Genomic DNA, 25551 nt, shown 5'->3' with positions numbered 1-25551 from the left:
ATGTTTGACGATATTATGTAGGTCGAAGTTACCCTGCCATAAACACAAATGGCTGAGAGAATGAGAATAAGTAATCCAATCCCGGTTAAAATGAATCCAACTATTGCAACAACAATACACTGTACCTGTTAACAGGAAGAATGAGACAGCAGGCTTTAAAGTCATGTAATCAAGTTTTTATGTATGGATCTCGAAACAGAAAAGAGAGACATGACACGCTGGTACAATACAATCCATTCATGCACAGGAACCCGACTGGTAACAATAAATAGAATACATTGAAGCTGTTAGCATTACATTAACCATTAAAAAAAATAAAACTAGCAACGATCAGAACCACTGCCGGACAACACAGGTGGAGTGCCACGTAGTATAGAGGCAAGTATAACTTTGGGGAAGTTTGCCCCATGAAATGATCACGTGAGTAAAATTGTGCTTAAATACACCTTAAGAGTGAATACCCATCGATGTAGGGCGCGTTCCAGGTGGTGATTTATTTCAGTCACACTGCACAAATTATTTAATTTCTATTTCTAGAAAACCTGGAGAATTGTCCATTCTCAGGAACCTACATCAATATAATAATATAGTAATCTAAGATATGCAGCTGCATCGTAACTGCGGTACTGACAACCTGGAACGCCCCCCAGAGTCTTTAGGAGTTCAAAGCAGCGGCTGAATTATTATGAAGTCTTCAGAAAATCAACAGTCGTCGTTTTCAGTCCATGTCTCGCACTCTACGGCAGATCTCCTCTGTAAACTCTGAGCACTTCGACTTCCCACCAAGGTCCCCAGTCAACACCTGGGAGAGGATAGAAAAACAGCCCAATTAATTCATTTTTTTTGCATACAATGACCAACTGAACAAAAATCTGTTATGTTCGATCTACAGAAGAAAAAAAATCTATACGAGCATTGGCAACCGGAAGGAGGTGTGGTGTCCAGGGGAGACAACATATTGTAAACCAACTAGCCAGACATCCACCATATAAATCTGGCATCAGAGAAGAAGAAGAGCAGACTGAGCGGTCCTCCAAGAACAAGGAAGTACCACTACTTCTCCCCCCCCAGCCGGGGCACCTCCACTTTCCAAATGTATTCCCGGCACCGATATGCAAGAGCCACAATAGTCACTATTGGGGGTAATAATGTTTTAATTTTTTTTAAAGCCACCTTCTTGTCTCTGATGGTGTCGAAACAGGCGGTCTCGATCTTCTTGCCGTAGTCGTGCATGCCCATGTGACGCAGCATCATCACAGCACTGAGCAGCAGAGCCGTAGGGTTGGCCATGTCCAGACCGGCTATGTCGGGGGCCGTCCCATGGACCTAGATACCACAGGGGGTAGAGGGGACAATGTTAAAACCGTGCTTCTACACCTGCATTGCTTGCTGTTTGGTGTTTTAGGCTGGGTTTCTGTACAGCACTTTGAGATATCAGCTGATGTACGAAGGGCTATATAAATACATTTGATTTGGTTTAAAAGGTCTACTACTCTCAACACTGGAACAAGCTTCCGCACATCCATTAGAAATGGACAACTTATTGAAATATGACGTCTCGTATTAAAAATGGTTTTGTTGAAAAGGGTGGGAAGTCAACAAAACACAAACATGTTTAGTTATTATCTATTGCACAATAGACTTTACAGGACAAGAAGCCTTGCGTTTTATCAAAACAGTTGAGACACGAGTAGCTAAACATATTATAAAAACAGCCAAGTAAAGAGCGAGACAAACCGATTCAAAAATGGCGACTCCATTGGCACCAATGTTTCCACTGGGAGTGACTCCCAGACCACCAATAAGTCCAGCACACAGATCACTGCAATACATGACACACGCCTCTATCTGTAGTAGCAGCCTCAGCCTTTAGTTAGCAGAATCATCTAGTCACATTAGCGCAACACATGAAAGACAGTATTAGGCCCAATAAGACCAAACTCTGCTAAGCTATTTAATGTTTGAATTAATAGCTTAAAACAAATTGCATTCAATAGCGATGAATTAATATAGATACATGCAAATAGTAAATAGTAACTGACCTGAGAATGTCACCATACAGGTTGGGCATCACCAGGACGTCAAACTGGGTGGGGTCTTGCACCATCTGAAACATTCACCATGACAACCCTGATTAAGCCCCGTTTCCATCTTCCGCTCCAACAAGAGAACCCGATTACGCCCCGTTTCCATCAAGAAAGAGAACCAGATTAAGCCCCGTTTCCATCCCCAACAAGAGAACCAGATTAAGCCCCGTTTCCATCCCCAACAATAAAACCCGATTACGCCCCGTTTCCATCAAGAAAGAGAACCAGATTAAGCCCCGTTTCCATCCCCAACCAGAGAACCAGATTAAGCCCCGTTTCCATCCCCAACAATAAAACCAGATTAAGCCCCGTTTCCATCCCCAACAAGAGAACCAGATTAAGCCCCGTTTCCATCCCCAACAAGAGAACCAGATTAAGCCCCGTTTCCATCTCCAACAAGAGAACCAGATTAAGCCCCGTTTCCATCTCCAACAAGAGAACCCGATTAAGCCCCGTTTCCATCCCCAACAATAAAACCCGATTAAGCCCCGTTTCCATCCCCAACAATAAAACCCGATTAAGCCCCGTTTCCATCCCCAACAAGAGAACCAGATTAAGCCCCGTTTCCATCCCCAACAATAAAACCCGATTAAGCCCCGTTTCCATCCCCAACAAGAGAACCAGATTAAGCCCCGTTTCCATCCCCAACAAGAGAACCAGATTAAGCCCCGTTTCCATCCCCAACAATAAAACCCGATTAAGCCCCGTTTCCATCCCCAACAATAAAACCCGATTAAGCCCCGTTTCCATCCCCAACAAGAGAACCAGATTAAGCCCCGTTTCCATCCCCAACAAGAGAATCCGATTAAGTCCCGTTTCCATCTCCAACAAGAGAATCCGATTAAGTCCCGTTTCCATCTCCAACAAGAGAACCCGATTAAGCCCCATGTTTCCATCTCCAACAAGAGAACCAGATTAAGCCCCACGTTGCCATCTCCAACCAGAGAACCCGATTAAGCCCCGTTTCCATCTCCAACAAGAGAACCCGATTAAGCCCCACGTTTCCATCTCCAACCAGAGAACCCGATTAAGCCCCACGTTTCCATCTCCAACCAGAGAACCCGATTACGCCCCACGTTTCCATCTCCAACCAGAGAACCCGATTAAGCCCCATGAATCCATCTCCAACAAGAGAACCCGATTACGCCCCATGTTTCCATCTCCAACCAGAGAACCCGATTAAGCCCCACGTTTCCATCTCCAACAAGAGAACCCGATTAAGCCCCATGTTTCCATCTCCAACCAGAGAACCCGATTAAGCCCCATGAATCCATCTCCAACCAGAGAACCCGATTACGCCCCACGTTTCCATCTCCAACCAGAGAACCCGATTAAGCCCCACGTTTCCATCTCCAACCAGAGAACCCGATTACGCCCCACGTTTCCATCTCCAACCAGAGAACCCGATTAAGCCCCATGAATCCATCTCTAACAAGAGAACCCGATTACGCCCCACGTTTCCATCTCCAACCAGAGAACCCGATTACGCCCCACGTTTCCATCTCCAACCAGAGAACCCGATTACGCCCCACGTTTCCATCTCCAACCAGAGAACCCGATTACGCCCCATGTTTCCATCTCCAACCAGAGAACCCGATTACGCCCCATGTTTCCATCTCCAACAAGAGAACCCGATTACGCCCCACGTTTCCATCTCCAACCAGAGAACCCGATTACGCCCCATGTTTCCATCTCCAACCAGAGAACCCGATTACGCCCCATGTTTCCATCTCCAACAAGAGAACCCGATTAAGCCCCACGTTTCCATCTCCAACAAGAGAACCCGATTACGCCCCACGTTTCCATCTCCAACAAGAGAACCCGATTAAGCCCCACGTTTCCATCTCCAACCAGAGAACCCGATTACGCCCCACGTTTCCATCTCCAACAAGAGAACCCGATTACGCCCCGTTTCCATCTCCAACAAGAGAACCCGATTACGCCCCGTTTCCATCTCCAACAAGAGAACCCGATTACGCCCCATGTTTCCATCTCCAACATGAGAACCTGATTAAGTCTAATTTCTACCTTCTGCTTCCGGGTCATCTGCTAGGTCTGCGCCAACGGAATGATGCAATATCGAACTTCCACTCCCGTCGGCATGGTCAAATCTCTGCATCCGCAAGGTCCCCTTTCAAAGGGAGGTGCGCGGAAACACGCAGACGGGAGCGGCCTTTCGATTGACGCGGTAGTTGTAAAATCAGGCTTTAGACATATGCATCAAAACAGCGTCACGTAGGAAGGATAGTGTAAAGGAGGGCACATACGTTGAGACACACGGTGTCCAGGTACATCTCAGTAAACTTGACGTCCTTGAAGTTCTCAGCCACCTCTCTGCATTTCCTCAGGAACAGCCCATCCGACATCCTCCTGGTCACATCAAAACACACCGGGTACGTTAATAAGTTTAATGCCTGAATATTGGTGCCATTCGATGTGCTAGTTCTGATATTTTATTTATTTCTTTAATATATTTTTTAATATGTGTGCGTATCGTTTTTGTGCTGCTAGGTGTTACCGCGCTGTTGGAACAAATAAGCATTTCCCAGCACCTGCGATAACATCTGTTAAATATGTTGTACTTAACAGTCAATATCTTATTCTGTTTCGACTTGTAATTGACCCATGGTGATACATTTAGTCGATATTTGCATCTCATTTTTATTTTATTTTATGATCCACAACGGCACAATAAAAAATGTAAAAAGTACAATTTGTAAGATTCCACCGTCCGTTTGATTCTGGAGCGACTTACATGATGTTGGCTTTGTGAACGGCCGTGACGCTGTTCCTTTGGTTGTTTCTGGCGTACTCGAAGGCGTACTCGGCGATACGTCGACTGGCGTCTTCCGTGATGAGTTTGATGCTCTGAACTACGCCATCAACGATCTACAAGAGAAGAAGACAATCACCTGAGCCTAAATCAAACAATAGAGGACTTAATTAAATCATACAGAATACAATATCTAAATGTCCTACTTTGGTCAAAATGGTTTTGGAGGGACGGTAACAACTGGGAAAGACAACTGAGCTACTTTTTAAAAAAACAATTGAACTGGAACAATGAAACCGGAAGAGAAGACGTATGAAAAGGTATTCATAACATCACCGTGAGTGGAAGAACTAGAAGTACTCTCAGCCTGAGGTGACAACTACACACAATAGGATTTCACCGTAAAGGAAGTGACATCAAGAAATTCCAGATGTGCCATCTTAATTTGACCAGTTTCCCCCAGCAGGAAAGTAATCCTGCAGCAACAGGAAATGATTATGTGGATTATTATTTTAAAATGTAAATTTTTTCTAAGGGTATATACATTTTTTTATTTGGGCAAATCAAGTCTGAAATTGGAAATGTTTTTAAACATTGAATACACTACAAGTTAGCAGTACCTGCAAAACATTATGCGACAGAGTGATCAAATTAAGACAGCAGATATGTAGGAATAACATATAAAACCTTTTAGTTGGAAAAAAAAACTAAGTGAACAAAGAAGGAGAACTGGAGAGAGAAGTTGATGAACATACACTACCCGTTCAAACGTGTGGGGTCTCTTAGAAATGTCCTTGTTTTCCATAAAAACATTATTGATGGGTCGGCAGGTAGTCTAGTGGTTAGAGCGTTGGACTAGTAACCGAAAGATTGCAAGATCGAATTCCCGAGCTGACAAGGTCAAAAAATCTGTCATTCTGCCCCTGAACAAGGCAGTTAACCCACTGTTCCTAGGCCTTCATTGAAAATAACTATTTGTTTTTAACTGACTTGCCTCGTTAAATAAAAGGTTAAATAAATACATACATTCAAAATAAAAATGAAATGAGTTACAAAAATGTGGAAATATAGTCAAGTTGACAAGGTTATAAATAATGATTTTTCATTGAAATAATAATAATAATAATAATAGTGTCCTTCAAACGTTGCTTTTGTCAAAGAATCCTCCATGTTCAGCATTTACAGCCTTTGCAGATCTTTGGCGTTCTCGTTGTCAATCTGTTGAGGTAATCTGAAGAGATTTCACCCCATGCTTCCTGAAGCTCCTCCCACAAGTTGGATTGGCTTGATGGGCACTTCTTACGTACGATACGGTCAAGATGCTCCCACAACAGCTCAATAGGGTTGAGATCCGGTGACTGTGCTGGCCACTCCATTATAGACAGAATACCAGCTGACTGCTTCTTCCCTAAATAGTTCTTACATAGTTTGGAGTTGTGCTTTGGGTCATTGTCCTGTTGTAGGAGGAAACTGGCTCCAATGAAGCGCCGTCCACAGGGTATGGCATGGCGTTGCAAAATGGAGTGATAGCCTTCCTTCTTCAGGATCCCTTTTAGCCTGTACAAACCTCCCACTTGACCACCACCAAAGCACCCCCAGACCATCACATTGCCTCCACCATGCTTCACAGATGGTTCACTCCTCCAGCATCTTTCCATTGTGAGCCGAACACCTCAAACTTAGATTTGTCTGTTCATAACACTTTTTTTCCAATCTTCCTCTGTCCAGTGTCTAAGTTATTTTTCCCATCTTAATCTTATTTTTATTGGCCAGTCTGAGATATGGATTTTTCTTTGCAACTCTGCCTAGAAGGCCAGCATCCCGGAGTCGCCTCTTCACTGTTGACGTTGAGACTGGTGTTTTGCGGGTACTATTTAATGAAGCTGCCAGTTGAGGACTTGTGAGGCGTCTCTATCTCAAACTAAACACAAATCTACTTGGCCTCTTGCTCAGTTGTGGAACAGGGCTTCCCACTCCTCTTTCTATTCTGGTTAGAGCCAGTTTGCGCTGTTCTGTGAAGGGAGTAGTACACAGCGGTGTATGAGATCTTCACTTTCTTGACAATTTCTCACATGGAATAGCCTTAATTTCTCAGAACAAGAAGAGAAAATTCCAGAAGAAAGTTTTGTTTCTGGCCATTTTGAGCCTGTAATCGAACCAACAAATGCTGATGCTCCAAATACTCAAGCAGTCTAAAGGCCAGTTTTATTGCTTCTTTAAAATCAGGACAACAGTTTCCAGCTGTGCTAACATAATCACATTTTTTTTTCCTTCTAATTATCAATTATCCTTTTAAAATGATCCACTTGTATTAGGTAACACAACGTGCCATTGGAACACAGGAGTGATGGTTGCTGTTAATGGGCCTCTGTACGCCTATGTAGATATTCCTTTTATTTTTTTTATCTGCCGTTTCCAGCTACAATAGTCATTTACAACATTAACAATGTCTACACTGTATTTCTGATCAATTTAATGTTATTTTAAATGGACAAAAAAAAATAAGCTTTTCTTTCAAAAACAAGAACATTTCTAAGTGACCCCAAACTTTTGATCGGGAGTGTACATTAGGGCACGTTAGGGTTAGAGACTGAGGTGGTGGTCTGGTTAGTGAAGCTACTGTTCCTCTGGCTTACCTAAGGAACACCTGGAGAATAACCAATCACCTGTGATGTTATCTGTCCAACCCAGATAAAACAGTTTCAATAACTAATGACACGCATTCCACACAACACCACAGTGAAAATACGGACTGCTTCAGCTCTCAGCCTTGAAAACAGCTGCTTATCAAGAGCTGAAAACGACGGACCACATCACAGTCAACTTCTCAGTCACCGTCAAACCAACAAACCATTCGCAACCATTTTAGTACTGACATTTGCTACAAAAACTACACCAGATGCCCTAATGAAGAACCCACTCCAGTATTGAAACACTGGGTCATGTTCAGTGGGGCACAACGTAGTCATTAAAAAAATAAAAAAGAATCACCTGAACATTCTTCTTGGGACATGTTCAGGTAGGACCTCTTGTTTCACCTCCATTTCATACCGGATGAACACATCCCTGCATGTTAATGTTGTAAGACTATTCCCTCCCCCCAGAGGGGTTGACTACAACTCAGAATCAAGGAGTTCGCTAGCTAACTTGACAATTATTTTTTATTTAGAAAGATAAAGTTTGAAATGTACTAAATGATTCGACAACCGAAAACACACAAGTTTAGCTTTCTTTAAACCCCCCCCCCTCCACAACAAAAAAATCCATTGTTATTTCTGGTTATTTTTAGCTGGCTAACTCATTGATTCTGTTTTGTAGCGTTCCCCTCTGGTCAGTAGGAGGGATCAGCCAATTAAAATTATTCTCCTGAACAAACATTCGAGGTAGCTACTGCTCCCTGGTCTATTCCTCTGTAGTCAGTGTTAGCTGTAGCTACTGCTCCCTGGTCTATTCCTCTGTAGTCAGTGTTAGCTGTAGCTACTGCTCCCTGGTCTATTCCTCTGTAGTCAGTGTTAGCTGTAGTTACTGCTCCCCGGTCTATTCCTCTGTAGTCAGTGTTAGCTGTAGCTACTGCTCCCTGGTCTATTCCTCTGTAGTCAGTGTTAGCTGTAGCTACTGCTCCCTGGTCTATTCCTCTGTAGTCAGTGTTAGCTGTAGCTACTGCTCCCTGGTCTATTCCTCTGTAGTCAGTGTTAGCTGTAGCTACTGCTCCCTGGTCTATTCCTCTGTAGTCAGTGTTAGCTGTAGCTACTGCTCCCTGGTCTATTCCTCTGTAGTCAGTGTTAGCTGTAGCTACTGCTCCCTGGTCTAGTCCTCTGTAGTCAGTGTTAGCTGTAGCTACTGCTCCCTGGTCTATTCCTCTGTAGTCAGTGTTAGCTGTAGTTACTGCTCCCCGGTCTATTCCTCTGTAGTCAGTGTTAGCTGTAGCTACTGCTCCCTGGTCTATTCCTCTGTAGTCAGTGTTAGCTGTAGCTACTGCTCCCTGGTCTAGTCCTCTGTAGTCAGTGTTAGCTGTAGCTACTGCTCCCTGGTCTATTCCTCTGTAGTCAGTGTTAGCTGTAGCTACTGCTCCCTGGTCTATTCCTCTGTAGTCAGTGTTAGCTGTAGCTACTGCTCCCTGGTCTATTCCTCTGTAGTCAGTGTTAGCTGTAGCTACTGCTCCCTGGTCTATTCCTCTGTAGTTAGTGTTAGCTGTAGCTACGGCTCCCTGGTCTATTCCTCTGTAGTCAGTGTTAGCTGTAGCTACTGCTCCCTGGTCTAGTCCTCTGTAGTCAGTGTTAGCTGTAGTTACTGCTCCCTGGTCTATTCCTCTGTAGTCAGTGTTAGCTGTAGGCATTTTACAGATTCAGTTTGAAATCCACACATTTGGAAAAAAATAAAAAACTGGTTTCACTCACAACTTTGTCCCATTTCTCTCCTACTGAACGTGACCGTGGTAACCATAGCGACTTACTATGTGCTCGATTCCGCTGTACTCTCCCTCAGTGTTCTCTCTGATGGTGACCAGGTCCACGTCGGTGTAGGGGGTCTTGTAGCCCTCGATGGACACGCAGGGCCGCACGTTGGCGTACAGGTCAAAGGTCTTCCTGAGGAGCAGGTTCATGGAGGGGTGGCCGGCTGCGATGGGGGTCTTCAGGGGGCCTACACACAGAGGGGGAGGTTAAAAGACCAACGCAGACCTTTTTTTCTCTCAATATCAAATCATTTCTGGATAACAACGGAACACCTTCTTGTGATCATTTAAAAGGTAACCAAAATAGCTTCTTCGCAAAGAGCAATTTCTCAGGACTGTCTGATTGGTCTGAGTGGTGAGGGGAAAACTTAAAACTAGCTGTTATTGGCAGAGGTCACCAGGCAGACTAAACTCCATCCCATCATAACATCACCAGGCAGACTAAACACCATCCCATCATAACATCACCAGGCAGACTAAACTCCATCCCATCATAACATTTCAGGTGATGTCACCAGGCAGACTAAACTCCATCCCATCATAACATTTCAGGTGATGTCACCAGGCAGACTAAACTCCATCCCATCATAACATTTCAGGTGATGTCACCAGGCAGACTAAACTCCATCCCATCATAACATCACCAGGCAGACTAAACTCCATCCCATCATAACATCACCAGGCAGACTAAACTCCATCCCATCACAACATTGCAGGTGGTCTTTTAAAACAGCTCTTACACCAAAAGGGCATTATCCTCATGTTCAAAACACCACAGTATTGGTCCAACCTCCGTGTGGAAATATATATATATAGAAACACAGAAAAGTCTAATTTTTGACAGCACTGGGCCTTTAAACACCAGTTTACTGTTCATTAGGAACCAAATGGAAATAAACAGACAAACAAGGAAAGACTATGTACAGGTAGAAAAAAATACTTTCCCCAATATTCCAACGCAAAACGTTTTCTGTTTGCGTCTCCTGAATACGGGGATGTACTGGAGCATAGACATGTTGACCTCTAGACGGGCTTCCACACCAGTCCTCTAGACGGGCTTCCACACCAGTCCTCTAGACGGGCTTCCACACCAGTCACCTGACCTCTAGACGGGCTTCCACACCATTCCCTATAAACCCTGCATACCATCCCTTATGAACCCCTGCACACTACCCCCTATGAACCCCTGCATACTATCCCCTGCATACCATCCCTTATGAACCCCTGCACACTACCCCCTATTAACCCTGCATACTATCCCCTACATACCATCCCCTATAAACCCTGCATACCATCCCTTATGAACCCCTGCACACTACCCCCTATGAACCCCTGCATACTATCCCCTGCATGCCATCCCTTATGAACCCCTGCACACTACCCCCTATTAACCCTGCATACTATCCCCTACATACTACCCCCTGCATACTACTCCCTGCATACTATCCCCTATTAACCCTGCATACTACCCCCTACATACCATCCCCTATAAACCCTGCATACCATCCCTTATGAACCCCTGCACACTACCCCCTATGAACCCCTGCATACTATCCCCTGCATACTATCCCTTATGAACCCCTGCATACTATCCCCTATGAACCCCTGCATACTATCCCCTGCACACTACCCCCTATGAACCCCTGCATACTATCCCCTGCATACTACCCCCTATGAACCCCTGCATACTATCCCCTACATACTACCCCCTACATACCATCCCCTATAAACCCTGCATACCATCCCCTACATACTATCCCCTATGAACCCCTGCATACTATCCCTTATGAACCCTGCATACTACCCCCTATGAACCCTGCATACTACCCCCTATGAACCCCTGCATACTATCCCCTATGAACCCTGCATACTATCCCCTGCATACTATCCCTTATGAACCCTGCATACTACCCCCTATGAACCCTGCATACTACCCCCTATGAACCCCTGCATACTATCCCCTATGAACCCTGCATACTATCCCCTGCATACTATCCCTTATGAACCCTGCATACTATCCCCTATGAGCCCTGCATACTATCCCCTATGAGCCCTGCATACTATCCCCTATGATGTCACCTGCATGACATTCTTTATTCCAGCTGACTTCAGTACACCATGTCCATGACCATGCAGGTAGCTACTACCATAGATTACCATAGGATCTCTGTAACTGCTACCTACCTTTTAACCCAATCAGGGTCCTGTCCATAGACTCCTTACAGTCTGGAGGGATCATCCATCTACCTCCTGGGCCCTGGATAGCGGTCACATTCCTCTCCTCCCACTGGATGGGAACCTAACGGGTGGTAAGAGAGAGAGAGGACACAGAATGGTACAGGAAGGACTGGGGTTCAATGTTCTATCCATCTTTCCATGCCAATGGCATGTTCTGCTGTTAACCCTACAATGTGCTGTGTGTGTGTGTGAGAGAGTTTGATAGCTTTTCCAGCATACCTTAGCAGACTCGAAAATCTTCATGACCGCCACGGATATTTCTGGACCGATTCCATCCCCAGGAATTAACGTAACCGTTTGCAGCTGTAAAGAGAAAACAAACCCATATTTAAAATCTGTTTTTAGAGGGATTACATATTAGCACTAAACACACTGGATCATGAATTACATCATTTCAGACTTTTTGTCAACGAGGGAGAAGTTCATAAAAAAAAACAGGTGTAGACTTGTCTATTTGTCAGTCCTTGACTTACCCCCCTTCTGAAACATACCGTCGGTCTCTTTGCCGCCCCCACGACGTGAGAGAGCTGGAGGAGGACAATAAACGGAAGGTTAAATTACTACCGCGCAGATAACGTATCACAACAACATCCACACACACTATCTCTAGTCGAGTGTGATTGAATCAGAAAACATATTGACAAACACGAAATGTGACTTGTCAAGCATTAGGCGGATAAAAAAGCGGTTGGTTAATAGCATAGCTCGCTACGGTAGTAGCAGGACAAGGACACACGCACAGTAAAAAGGCCTCACAGAAAACCCATGGAAACAACATTATACAACCGACAAAGTCATCCGAACACGAACTTACATCACCCAAACATAAATCCAATACGTGGCCAAGTTACATTCGATTATCTTTACGCTGACAAACGGCATTTTCTTACCATTGACCTCCACACGTTGCTAGCCATAGTCCTGTGTTAATGTGGTCCTGCACCCGCTCTGCCGTTAACGGGACTTCCGGGGTGGGAAACGATGACGTAGCCACCTGCGTGAAAAAAACGTACCATAAGCACCGTATCTAATGTCTGTTTATCTTAATACTACAGCGTGAAACAAATCCGTGATGTATTATTTTATTGAAATGCTTTCATGTTGAACATTACTGTTTTTGATCGACATAATATGTCTACTTTGCAGTGGTGTAAAGTATTTAAGTAAAAATACTTTAAATAATAGTTTTGGATCGTTTTTTCGGTATCTGTACTTACCTATTTATATTTTTTCCAGGACAGGAAAATGGTCCAATTCACACACTTATCAAGAGAACATCCCTGGTCCATCCCTACTGCCTCTGATCTGGAGGACTCACTAAACAGAGAACATCCCTGGTCATCCCTACTGCCTCTGATCTGGTGGACTCACTAAACAGAGAACATCCCTGGTCATCCCTACTGGCCTCTGATCTGGAGGACTCACTAAACAGAGAACATCCCTGGTCATCCCTACTGCCTCTGATCTGGAGGACTCACTAAACAGAGAACATCCCTGGTCATCCCTACTAGCCTCTGATCTGGAGGACTCACTAAACAGAGAACATCCCTGGTCATCCCTACTAGCCTCTGATCTGGAGGACTCACTAAACAGAGAACATCCCTGGTCATCCCTACTGCCTCTGATCTGGAGGACTCACTAAACAGAGAACATCCCTGGTCATCCCTACTAGCCTCTGATCTGGAGGACTCACTAAACAGAGAACATCCCTGGTCATCCCTACTGCCTCTGATCTGGAGGACTCACTAAACAGAGAACATCCCTGGTCATCACTACTGCCTCTGATCTGGAGGACTCACTAAACAGAGAACATCCCTGGTCATCCCTACTAGCCTCTGATCTGGAGGACTCACTAAACAGAGAACATCCCTGGTCATCCCTACTAGCCTCTGATCTGGAGGACTCACTAAACAGAGAACATCCCTGGTCATCCCTACTGCCTCTGATCTGGAGGACTCACTAAACAGAGAACATCCCTGGTCATCCCTACTAGCCTCTGATCTGGAGGACTCACTAAACAGAGAACATCCCTGGTCATCCCTACTGCCTCTGATCTGGAGGACTCACTAAACAGAGAACATCCCTGGTCATCACTACTGCCTCTGATCTGGAGGACTCACTAAACAGAGAACATCCCTGGTCATCCCTACTAGCCTCTGATCTGGAGGACTCACTAAACAGAGAACATCCCTGGTCATCCCTACTAGCCTCTGATCTGGAGGACTCACTAAACACAAATGCTTTGTTTGTAAATTATGGTCGGAGTGTTGGAGTGTATTTTTATTTTCATGATTTATACTTTTACTTTTGATACATAAGTATATTTTAGCCATTACATTTACTTTTAATACTTAAGTATATTTAAAAACAAATACATTGAGACTTTTACTCAAATAGTATTTTACTGGGTGACTTTTACTTGAGTCATTTTCTTTTAAGATATTTTAACTTTTACTAGAAGTATGACGTTTGGTTCCACCCCTTCTACTTTGTTGTACAACTCAACTATGTACTTTATAGTTGAGTGTCAAACTCATTCCAGAGGGCCGAGTGTCTGCGGGTTTTCGCTCCTCCCTTGTGTTTGATTGATGAATTAATGTCCCTAATTAGTTAGGAACTCCCCTCACCTGGTTGTCTAGGTCTTCATTTAAAGGAACAACTAATGAAACCAGCAGACACTAGACCCCTCAAACTCAACTCTGGACATGGAAGCCAGATCCACTGCGGGTTTTTTTTAAACCCCTAATCAGGGACGGATTTAGACCTTAGACACCAGGCGGGTACAATTAATTATCAGGTAGAACAGAAAACCAGCAGGCTCATAGGACAGGGTTTTCCCAACTCAGTCCTGGGATCCCACCTGGATGCATTGACTACACAATCAACGCTGGGTCATTTGAATCAGCTGTGTAGTGCTAAAGCAACAACCAAAACGTGCCCCCAGGGGGCCCAGGACTGAGTTTGGGAAACCCTGTAGAGGGGTAAGAGTTGAATGAGTTTGACACCACTGATACACCCTCCATTCTACAGTACATATGTCCACCACCAGATGGCAGGCTTCCCTTCTCTTTGTTCACCACGCTAGCTTCATCTGTAGAGAAACAGATTCAGACTATGGATCTAACCTATTGTTAAAGGACTACAGATTCAGACTATGGATCTAACCTATTATTAAAGGACTACAGATTCATACCTTTATGGGTCTAACCTATTATTAAAGGACTACAGATTCAGACTATGGGTCTAACCTATTGTTAAAGGACTACAGATTCATACCTTTATGGGTCTAACCTATTATTAAAGGACTACAGATTCAGACCTTTATGGGTCTAACCTATTGTTAAAGGACTACAGATTCATACCTTTATGGGTATAACCTATTATTAAAGGACTACAGATTCAGACTATGGATCTAACCTATTGTTATAGGACTACAGATTCAGACTATGGATCTAACCTATTATTAAAGGACTACAGATTCATACCTTTATGGGTATAACCTATTGTTATAGGACTACAGATTCAGACTATGGATCTAACCTATTGTTATAGGACTACAGATTCATACCTTTATGGGTATAACCTATTATTAAAGGACTACAGATTCAGACTATGGATCTAACCTATTATTAAAGGACTACAGATTCATACCTTTATGGGTCTAACCTATTATTAAAGGACTACAGATTCAGACTATGGATCTAACCTATTATTAAAGGACTACAGATTCAGACTATGGATCTAACCTATTGTTATAGGACTACAGATTCAGACTATGGATCTAACCTATTATTAAAGGACTACAGATTCATACCTTTATGGGTATAACCTATTGTTATAGGACTACAGATTCAGACTATGGGTCTAACCTATTGTTATAGGACTACAGATTCAGACCTTTATGGGTATAACCTATTATTATAGGACTACAGATTCAGACCTTTATGGGTATAACCTTTTGTTAAAGGACTAGAGATTCATACCTTTATGGGTATAACCTATTACTATAGGACTACAGATTCAGACTATGGATCTAACCTATTGTTATAGGACTACAGATTCAGACTATGGATCTAACCTATTGTTATAGGACTACAGATTCAGACTATGGATCTAACCTATTGTTATAGGACTACAGATTCAGACCTTTATGGGTATAACCTATTACTATAGGACTACAGATTCAGACTATGGATCTAACCTATTGTTATAGGACTACAGATTCAGACCTTTATGGGTCTAACCTTTTATTAAAGGTCACAGGGTTTTTATCTATGTTTTTTGTAGCCGTCTATTTACCATCACAAACCGATGCACTAAGACCGCAATCGGCGAGCTGCATAGGGCCATAAGAAAACATGAAATTGCTCATCAAGAGGTGACGCTTCTTGAGGCCAGTGATTTTATTGCAGTGGAACTGAAATTATTATTTTTTACCTCATTTCTACCAGTATGTCACATGTGCAACTAGAGTAGACAAAACTCTAGATCACCTTTACTCCACACACAGAGACACATTCAAAGCTCTCCCACACCCTCCATTTGGCAAATCTGACCGTAACTCTATCCTCCTGATTCCTGTTTACAAGCAAAAACTCAAACAGGAGGCGCTCATTGATGCTAAGCTACAGGACTTTGTCGCTAGCACTGACTGGAATATTTTCCAGGATTCATCTGATGGTATTGAGGTGATGTGAACCTACCTGATGAGCTAAATGTATTCTATGCTTGCTTTGAGGCAAGCAACACTGAACCATGCATGAGAGTACCAGCTATTCCGGGGGACTGTGTGATCACAGTCCAGGGGCCATATAATTACCACATGTAAGGTAGGCTACTACTGTAGGGGGCATATAATTACCACATGTAAGGTAGGGTACTACTGTAGGGGGCATATAATTACCACATGTAAGGTAGGCTACTACTGTAGGGGGCATATAATTACCACATGTAAGGTAGGGTACTACTGTAGGGGCCATATCACTACCACATGTAAAGTAGTCTACAAATGTAGACTTTCGGGGCCATATAATTATCACATGTAACAGGGGCATGCATGTACCTCCATAAGTGAACTACAGCAATCATGTTATTTGGAACTGTGAGCTTATTGGTCTGTTAGAATTAATTGGTTGTGTGCTGTGATTGGTTGCAGGTATGAGGACACCTATTCCTATAAAATAGTGGCTCATTTCATGTTCTGTAAATCTGCAGAGAGAAGAGAGAAAGACAGACCGGTAGCCTGCAAGCGGCAGTTCATTCACAGTTCACACATTTTCCATCCAGTCTCTCTGTTAATGTTTTACATGTAAGTATCCTAAGTACATTGGTACAAAGGACTTGCCTATTTATTAACATTTACCAGTCTAGGTCGTCTTTGACATTTGTCCTTACTAGTATTGTGTAATCTTCTCTGTGAGTCATTTAAACTTGTATTACATTTTAAAATGACAGATTCCTCTATGGATATAATCCATATTTCTTCATATTTTTATATTCAAAACTATAGTGGCATCTGTTAGCTCTCTGGACAGTAGCTTCCGTTAGCTCTCTAGACAGTAGCTTCCGTTAGATCTCCATACAGTAGCTTCTGTTAACTCTCTAGACAGTAGCTTCCGTTAGATCTCTATACAGGAGCTTCCGTTAGATTTACTGTATATAACTTCTAATTGTGTTTTAAAAAGCAGCGTAATGTGGCACCATATACCATAGGAACCCATCACATAGCTGGACAGATCTGACCACTTGGCTGCCTAAATGACGCCGCCTGCTGGCTGGTCTTGGTCTGCGACGGTAGGCTACTGTATCGGCTGCAACATCCTGAAACAGTCCAGTGATGAGACAAGGGCAGAGTCAGTGGTACCCTACCTACCCTCGCCACGCTGCCGCTCCAAGGATGCAGGGGAAGGAATATATTTGGTCTTTTTCGTCACACCTCTTTACAAAATCACCTGTTTCTTTGAGATTTTGCATTTCTAATCAACGCGTTTTTGTTCGTTAAATCCACGTTGGGTTTTTATGAATGGAATCTTTCACAAGATAATGCGATGATGTCGTCTTTAAATGACTGAAACAGAAATAAGCACGTCACGAACGTCCAATGTAATGTATCTGTGTGATGGGGAAAATACTCAACCAGGATGGGTAATAAGCAAACGATATTTACTGATGAACAGTTCGAGGCATATCAGGTAAAATGTGTTCAAATGTTTTTTTCTTCATCTCATTTAGGCTACTTAATTTCCATATTGTCATATCAAATACATGTAACATTCAACAATCATTTTTTGTGTGTGGATTAAGTAGTTTAGATAGGCCAATGTATGTTTATTAATCCATATTTTTAATCGAAAACCTCAGGAAATTAATCCGGCATGATGAATTGCAAATGACAATAATGAAAATAAGTTTATTTTCACGCAAATGTATCTTTCTCTTACACACGGATCATTTTCCGTGCGCTATAGTTGTTTATTGTTGGGTGGTTGAGAGAAGTCCCAGGTAGGTGGACTACTGGCTATACACAGTAAAATTTCATCCCAAACGGCACCCTATTCCCTATTACCAGAACCCTCATCAAAAGTAGTGCGCTGTATATGAAATAGGGTGTCAATTTGCCAGCGCACGCTAAATTATCTCTGAGGTGTACAGGTTTGGTTACCACCAAACAAAGGAATAAATGAGCTCGTTTCATAATAACGCCACGTAAAACCTTTGATTTGTGGTAAACCCCATTGAGCATGGAGTACCTCATCTAAACACTCCCAGGGTTTAGTGCCCAATGGTTGGCAGCTCAATCATTTAAACCCTTCTATCTTTGTTCTGCTAGGCTAGTCTGTTCATTCCAACGGGATTTTTAACGTTCCTTTGTCTCTTTCCAGGACTGCACATTCTTCACGCGCAAAGAAATCCTACAGTAAGTTTATTTTCTACAGTACACGTGCTTTACCATCCGTATGTTAACACAGTGGATCGGAGACAGTTAATTGCACTTCCCTTTATTAACACGTGACGACTATGGACTGAGGCTGTAATGGCTACTTACCCCAGTGAGCACAATACTGTTGAAAAATACGTACTGTCTCGTGCTCATAGGGATTATTGTCACACAGCACAGGAGGTTGGTGGCACCTTGATTTGGGGAGAACGGCTCGTGGTAATAACTGGAGCGTAATCAGTGGAATGGTATCAAACACATGGTTTCCATGGTTTCCAGGTCATTGACGCCGTTCCATTCGCTTCATTCCGGCCCATATTATAAGCAGGTTTTCCCCTCAGCAGTCTCTGTGTAACTAGTCCAGTACAGAATTTAGAATTCACAAACTAAGAATGGGTTAAAGCACTTCCTCCATTGGAAACCAAGTCCAGCCAGCAGCTGCAATCTTCATGAGTTTAACCAAGCCCAGCCAGCAGCTGCAATCTTCATTAGATTAACCAAGCCCAGCCAGCAGCTGCAATCTTCATGAGTTTAACCAAGCCCAGCCAGCAGCTGCAATCTTCATTAGATTAACCAAACCCAGCCAGCAGCTGCAACCTTCATTAGTTTAACCAAGCCCAGCCAGCAGCTGCAATCTTCATTAGATTAACCAAGCCCAGCCAGCAGCTGCAATCTTCATTAGTTTAACCAAGCCCAGCCAGCAGCTGCAACCTTCATTAGTTTAACCAAGCCCAGCCAGCAGCTGCAATCTTCATTAGATTAACCAAGCCCAGCCAGCAGCTGCAATCTTCATTAGATTAACCAAGCCCAGCCAGCAGCTGCAACCTTCATGAGTTTAACCAAGCCCAGCCAGCAGCTGCAATCTTCATTAGTTTAACCAAGCCCAGCCAGCAGCTGCAATCTTCATTAGTTTAACCAAGCCCAGCCAGCAGCTTTATGAATTTAACCAAAGCCCAGCCAGCAGCTGCAACTTCATGAAATTATCTGGTAAAAATATAGCTGTTTTTAAACTAGTTTCCCTCAACTAGGTTTTGTCATGGGGCTAAGAGAAAATGTGCAGTTTTAATGCAAATTTCCTGAAATTCTACACATTTAGCCTTTTCTACACATTTAGCCTTGGCTTTATGCCATGTGTCTGAAACCTGTGTCACACGAAGCAATTTGGACGCAATTTCTGTTGGCCGATGCAAGTTACAAGAGACGTCATCAACTTTTCTGAAACACAAACCTGTCGTATATCACATCATGTTTTCATAAATTATTTGTTCATCCAAATGTTTAGTAATTGTAACCACATCAATATAGACAGCTCGTTGTCTATTTGCCAACCATGTTTTTGATGTATTTGATACCATTGATGATGAGCTGAGTTTAGCTAGCTAGCTAGTGCATGTTCACGTTAAACCATTCACTGTTGAAGTCGGACGTTTACATACACTTAGGTTGGAGTCATTAACTCATTTTTCAACCACTCCACAAATGTCTTGTTAACAAACTGTAGTTTTGGCAAGTCGGTTAGGACATCTACTTCGTGCATGACACAAGTCATTTTTTTCAACAATTGTTTACAGACAGATTATTTCAATTATAATTCACTGTATCACAATTCCAGTGGGTCAGAAGTTTACACACACTAAGTTGACTGTGCCTTTTAACAGCTTGGAAAATTCCAGAAAATTATGTCATGGCTTTAGAAGCTTCTGATAGGCTAATTGACATCATTTGAGTCAATTGGAGGTGTACCTGTGGATGTATTTCAAGGCCTACCTTCAAACTCAGTGCCTCTTTGCTTGACGTCATGGGAAAATCAAAAGAAGTCAGCCAAAACCTAAATAATTGTAGACCTCCACAAGTCAGGTTCATTCTTGGTAGCAATTTCCAAATGCCTGAAGGTACCACTTTCATCTGTACAAACAATAGTACGCAAGTATAAACACCATGGGACCACGCAGCCGTCATACCGCTCAGGAAGGAGACGCGTTCTGTCTCCTAGAGATGAACATACTTTGGTGAGAAAAGTGCAAATCAATCCCAGAACAACAGCAAAGGACCTTGTGAAGATGCTGGAGGAAACGGGTACAAAAGTATCTATATCCACAGTGAAACGAGTCCTATATCGACGTAACCTGAAAGGTCGCTCAGCAAGGAAGAAGCCACTGCTCCAAAACCGCCATCAAAAAGCCAGACTTCGGTCTGCAATTGCACATGGGGACAAAGATCGTACTTTTTGGAGAAATGTCCTCTGGTCTGATGAAACCAATAGGGAACTGATTGGTCATAATGACCATCGTCATGTTTGGAGGAAAAAGGGGGAGGCTTGCAAGCCGAAGAACACCATCCCAACCGTGAAGCACTTGGGAGGTAGCGTCATGTTGTGGGGGTGCTTTGCCTCAGGAGGGACTGGTGCACCTCACAAAATAAATGGCATCATGAGGGAGGAAAATTATGTGGATATATTGAAGCAACATCTCAAGACATCAGTTAAAGCTTGGTCGCATTGTCCAAATGGACAATGACCTCAAGCATACTTCCAAAGTTGTGGCAAAATGGCTTAAGGACAACAAAGTCAAGGTATTGGAGTGGCCATCACAAAGCCCTGACCTCAATCCTATAGAAAATTTGTGGGCAGATCTGAAAAAGCGTGTGCGAGCAAGGAGGCCTACAAACCTGACTCAGTTACATCAGCTCTGTCAGGAGGAATGGGCCAAAATTCACCCAAATTATTGTGGGAAGCTTGTGGAAGGCTACCCGAAACGCTTGACATAACATTTTAAAGGCAATGCTACCAAATACTAATTGAGTGTTTGTAATCTTCTGACCCACTGGGAATGTGATGAAAGAAATAAAAGCTGAAATAAATCATTCTCTCTGGGCGTGAGTTTGGGTGGGCAGTCTATGTTCGTTTTTCTATTTTGGTTTTTGAGTTCGGCCTGGTGTGGTTCTCAATCAGAGGCAGGTGTCGTTAGTTGTCTCTGATTGAGAATCATACTTAGGTAGCCTTTTCCCACCTGGTGTTTTGTGGGTGTTTATTTTTCAGTTTCAGTGTTTGCACCATTCGGGACTGTTTCGGTTTTCATTTTGATTCTCTTGTTCTTTTCTATTCATTAAATCACTATGGATACGTACCACGCTGCATTTTGGTCCGATCCTTGCTACTCCTCGTCAGAAGAAGAGGACGAGAATCGTTACGGAGATAGAAGCTGTTGTTCAGTCTCTCGGTCCCAGTTTTGATGCACCGAGGATTTTTTAAAATTTATTTAATCTATTTTAGAATAAGGCTGTAAAGTAATTTTTTTGGGGGGGGGAAAAGGTCAAGGGGTCTGACTACTTTTCAAATGCAGCGTATATCATATTTTTTGTAGTAAATAATTTCAGCGGGCACTACCCGTTCTTCTCTTCTCTGCCACCTACATTTGGGCTTTCAGCTAACTCCTAGTCCCCAGTCCACACTGCCTTGCCTGTGGGCTTTCAGCTAACTCCTAGTCTCCAGTCCACACTGCCTTGTCTGTGGGCTTTCAGCTAACTCCTAGTCCCCAGTCCACACTGCCTTGCCTATGGGCTTTCAGCTAACTCCTAGTCTCCAGTCCACACTGCCTTGTCTGTGGGCTTTCAGCTAACTCCTAGTCTCCAGTCCACACTGCCTTGTCTGTGGGCTTTCAGCTAACTCCTAGTCTCCAGTCCACACTGCCTTGTCTGTGGGCTTTCAGCTAACTCCTAGTCTCCAGTCCACACTGCCTTGTCTGTGGGCATTCAGCTAACTCCTAGTCTCCAGTCCACACTGCCTTGTCTGTGGGCTTTCAGCTAACTCCTAGTCTCCAGTCCACACTGCCTTGTCTGTGGGCTTTCAGCTAACTCCTAGTCTCCAGTCCACACTGCCTTGTCTGTGGGCTTTCAGCTAACTCCTAGTCTCCAGTCCACACTGCCTTGTCTGTGGGCTTTCAGCTAACTCCTAGTCTCCAGTCCACACTGCCTTGCCTGTGGGCTTTCAGCTAACTCCTAGTCTCCAGTCCACACTGCCTTGTCTGTGGGCTTTCAGCTAACTCCTAGTCTCCAGTCCACACTGCCTTGTCTGTGGGCTTTCAGCTAACTCCTAGTCTCCAGTCCACACTGCCTTGTCTGTGGGCTTTCAGCTAACTCCTAGTCTCCAGTCCACACTGCCTTGCCTGTGGGCTTTCAGCTAACTCCTAGTCTCCAGTCCACACGGCCTTACCTGTGGGCTTTCAGCTAACTCCTAGTCCCCAGTCCACACTGCCTTGTCTGTGGGCTTTCAGCTAACTCCTAGTCCCCAGTCCACACTGCCTTGTCTGTGGGCTTTCAGCTAACTCCTAGTCTCCAGTCCACACGGCCTTACCTGTGGGCTTTCAGCTAACTCCTAGTCCCCAGTCCACACTGCCTTGTCTGTGGGCTTTCAGCTAACTCCTAGTCTCCAGTCCACACTGCCTTGTCTGTGGGCTTTCAGCTAACTCCTAGTCTCCAGTCCACACTGCCTTGTCTGTGGGCTTTCAGCTAACTCCTAGTCTCCAGTCCACACTGCCTTGTCTGTGGGCTTTCAGCTAACTCCTAGTCTCCAGTCCACACTGCCTTGTCTGTGGGCTTTCAGCTAACTCCTAGTCCCCAGTCCACACTGCCTTGTCTGTGGGCTTTCAGCTAACTCCTAGTCTCCAGTCCACACTGCCTTGTCTGTGGGCTTTCAGCTAACTCCTAGTCCCCAGTCCACACTGCCTTGTCTGTGGGCTTTCAGCTAACTCCTAGTCTCCAGTCCACACTGCCTTGTCTGTGGGCTTTCAGCTAACTCCTAGTCTCCAGTCCACACTGCCTTGTCTGTGGGCTTTCAGCTAACTCCTAGTCTCCAGTCCACACTGCCTTGTCTGTGGGCATTCAGCTAACTCCTAGTCTCCAGTCCACACTGCCTTGTCTGTGGGCTTTCAGCTAACTCCTAGTCTCCAGTCCACACTGCCTTGCCTGTGGGCTTTCAGCTAGCTCCTAGTCTCCAGTCCACACTGCCTTGTCTGTGGGCTTTCAGCTAACTCCTAGTCTCCAGTCCACACTGCCTTGCCTGTGGGCTTTCAGCTAACTCCTAGTCTCCAGTCCACACTGCCTTATCTGTGGGCTTTCAGCTAACTCCTAGTCTCCAGTCCACACTGCCTTGCCTGTGGGCTTTCAGCTAACTCCTAGTCTCCAGTCCACACTGCCTTGTCTGTGGGCTTTCAGCTAACTCCTAGTCTCCAGTCCACACTGCCTTGTCTGTGGGCTTTCAGCTAACTCCTAGTCTCCAGTCCACACTGCCTTGCCTGTGGGCATTCAGCTAACTCCTAGTCTCCAGTCCACACTGCGTTGCCTGTAACTTGGAGCGTCTCCAAAGACAGTTCATCTCTGTCTCTCTCTCTGTCTCCCTCCCTCCCTCTCTCCCGCTCTGTCTCCCTCTCTCCCGCCCTCTCCCCCACCCTCTCTCCCTCCCTCTCTGTCTCCCGCCCACCCTCTCTCCCTCCCTCTCTCCCTCCCTCCCGCCCACCCTCTCTCCCTCCCTCACGCCCACCCTCTCTCCCTCCCTCCCGCCCACCCTCTCTCCCGCTCTGTCTCCCTCCCTCCCTCTCTCCCGCTCTGTCTCCCTCTCCCCCGCCCTCTCCCCCACCCTCTCTCCCTCCCTCTCTGTTCCCCACCCACCCTCTCTCCCTCCCTCCCTCCCTCCCTCTCCCTTGTTCTCTCTTTTTTGCTGGCCTCAGTATTCTAAAGCAATGAAATTCCTGAAGGGTTGCTAGTGCCCTTCCAGAATGACTTACGGTAGGAAATCGCTCCCCGCTTACAATTAAAAACCTGTAGGAGCTTGTTTTTTTTGTGTGTTTGTTTTTAAAAAAACCAATGGCCATTTGTTTTCTTGAAATATACTGTAGGTCAGGGCCTCTTCAATAATCCTCTGAAGTTGCAAAGCTGCATCGGCAACATTAAAATGACGTATTGGATGTAGATTCCTATTAACACACACTTATTGTCTTTTGATGCGTTGTAGATGACCAATGTGTAGTGTAGTGCAGGCCGTTTGCTGATAGCTGCAGACTCATTCGCTATACTCCTCCGTACTCTCTCCTTGTTAATCAGACTGATACATCTGTCTGTAATATTCTGTACTCTCTCCTTGTTATTCAGACTGGTACATCTGTCTATAATATTCTGTACTCTCTCCTTGTTAATCAGACTGATACATGTGTCTATAATATTCTGTACTCTCTCCTTGTTAATCAGACTGGTACATCTGTCTATAATATTCTGTACTCTCTCCTTGTTAATCAGACTGATACATCTGTCTATAATATTCTGTACTCTCTCCTTGTTAATCAGACTGATACATCTGTCTATAATACTCTCTCCTTGTTAATCAGACTGATACATGTGTCTATAATATTATGTACTCTCTCCTTGTTATTCAGACTGATACATCTGTCTATAATACTCTCTCCTTGTTAATCAGACTGATACATGTGTCTATAATATTCTGTACTCTCTCCTTGTTATTCAGACTGATACATCTGTCTATAATATTCTCTCCTTGTTATTCAGACTGGTACGTCTGTCTATAATATTCTGTACTCTCTCCTTGTTATTCAGACTGATACATCTGTCTATAATATTCTGTACTCTCCTTGTTAATCAGACTGATACATCTGTCTATAATACTCTCTCCTTGTTATTCAGACTGGTACATCTGTCTATAATACTCTGTACTCCTTGTTAATCAGACTGATACATCTGTCTATAATACTCTCTCCTTGTTAATCAGACTGATACATCTGTCTATAATACTCTGTACTCCTTGTTAATCAGACTGATACATCTGTCTATAATACTCTGTACTCTCTCCTTGTTATTCAGACTGGTACGTCTGTCTATAATATTCTGTACTCTCTCCTTGTTAATCAGACTGGTACATCTGTCTATAATATTCTGTACTCTCTCCTTGTTATTCAGACTGGTACATCTGTCTATAATACTCTGTACTCCTTGTTAATCAGACTGATACATCTGTCTATAATACTCTCTCCTTGTTAATCAGACTGATACATGTGTC

General features: G+C 43.9%; 2 protein-coding genes across 3 annotated transcripts in view; one reads left to right on the top strand and one right to left on the bottom strand.

The window, feature by feature from the left end:
• Window positions 1–161: 161 nt before the first annotated feature.
• On the bottom strand, window positions 162–12558 carry idh3a (isocitrate dehydrogenase (NAD(+)) 3 catalytic subunit alpha). 2 transcript variants are annotated; one of them, XM_036963208.2, is made up of 11 exons: window positions 12442–12558; window positions 12025–12078; window positions 11771–11854; window positions 11498–11612; window positions 9314–9501; window positions 4843–4976; window positions 4355–4457; window positions 2043–2107; window positions 1738–1822; window positions 1174–1326; window positions 162–802 (listed from the first exon to the last, which is right to left on the bottom strand). In XM_036963208.2, exons 1-11 carry the CDS (start codon window positions 12466–12468, stop codon window positions 719–721), a joined length of 1092 nt encoding a protein of 363 aa, XP_036819103.1. In that variant the 5' UTR covers window positions 12469–12558; the 3' UTR covers window positions 162–718. The 2 variants fall into 2 exon arrangements, with proteins under 2 accessions (XP_036819103.1, XP_036819104.1); XM_036963209.2 differs by having other exon boundaries at window positions 12043–12078; window positions 12442–12545.
• Window positions 12559–17368: 4810 nt separating this feature from the next.
• Window positions 17369–25551, top strand: part of LOC110499813 (calcium and integrin-binding family member 2) — a 46044-nt gene continuing 37861 nt past the window's right edge. The window contains exons 1-2 of the mRNA XM_036964333.2: window positions 17369–17742; window positions 18433–18467. Coding sequence (XP_036820228.1) covers window positions 17692–17742; window positions 18433–18467 — 86 coding nt within the window. The 5' untranslated portion in view covers window positions 17369–17691. The remainder of the gene's footprint in view (window positions 17743–18432; window positions 18468–25551) is intronic.

The sequence above is a fragment of the Oncorhynchus mykiss genome, chromosome 26, assembly GCF_057628025.1.
Source record: "Oncorhynchus mykiss isolate SJ-2025 chromosome 26, ASM5762802v1, whole genome shotgun sequence".
NCBI classification, from domain to species: domain Eukaryota; kingdom Metazoa; phylum Chordata; class Actinopteri; order Salmoniformes; family Salmonidae; genus Oncorhynchus; species Oncorhynchus mykiss.
This window is presented reverse-complemented; position numbering and strand designations above follow the sequence as displayed.

Coding starts and splice junctions, on each gene's coding strand:
- idh3a (XM_036963208.2), bottom strand. CDS start 12,468: ATGGCTAGCAACGTGTGGAGGTCAATG. Junction 11,613..11,770: donor AGATTTTCGAGTCTGCTAAG/GTATGCTGGAAA, acceptor ACCACCCGTTAG/GTTCCCATCCAGTGGGAGGA. Junction 803..1,173: donor ACACCATCAGAGACAAGAAG/GTGGCTTTAAAA, acceptor ATCCTCTCCCAG/GTGTTGACTGGGGACCTTGG.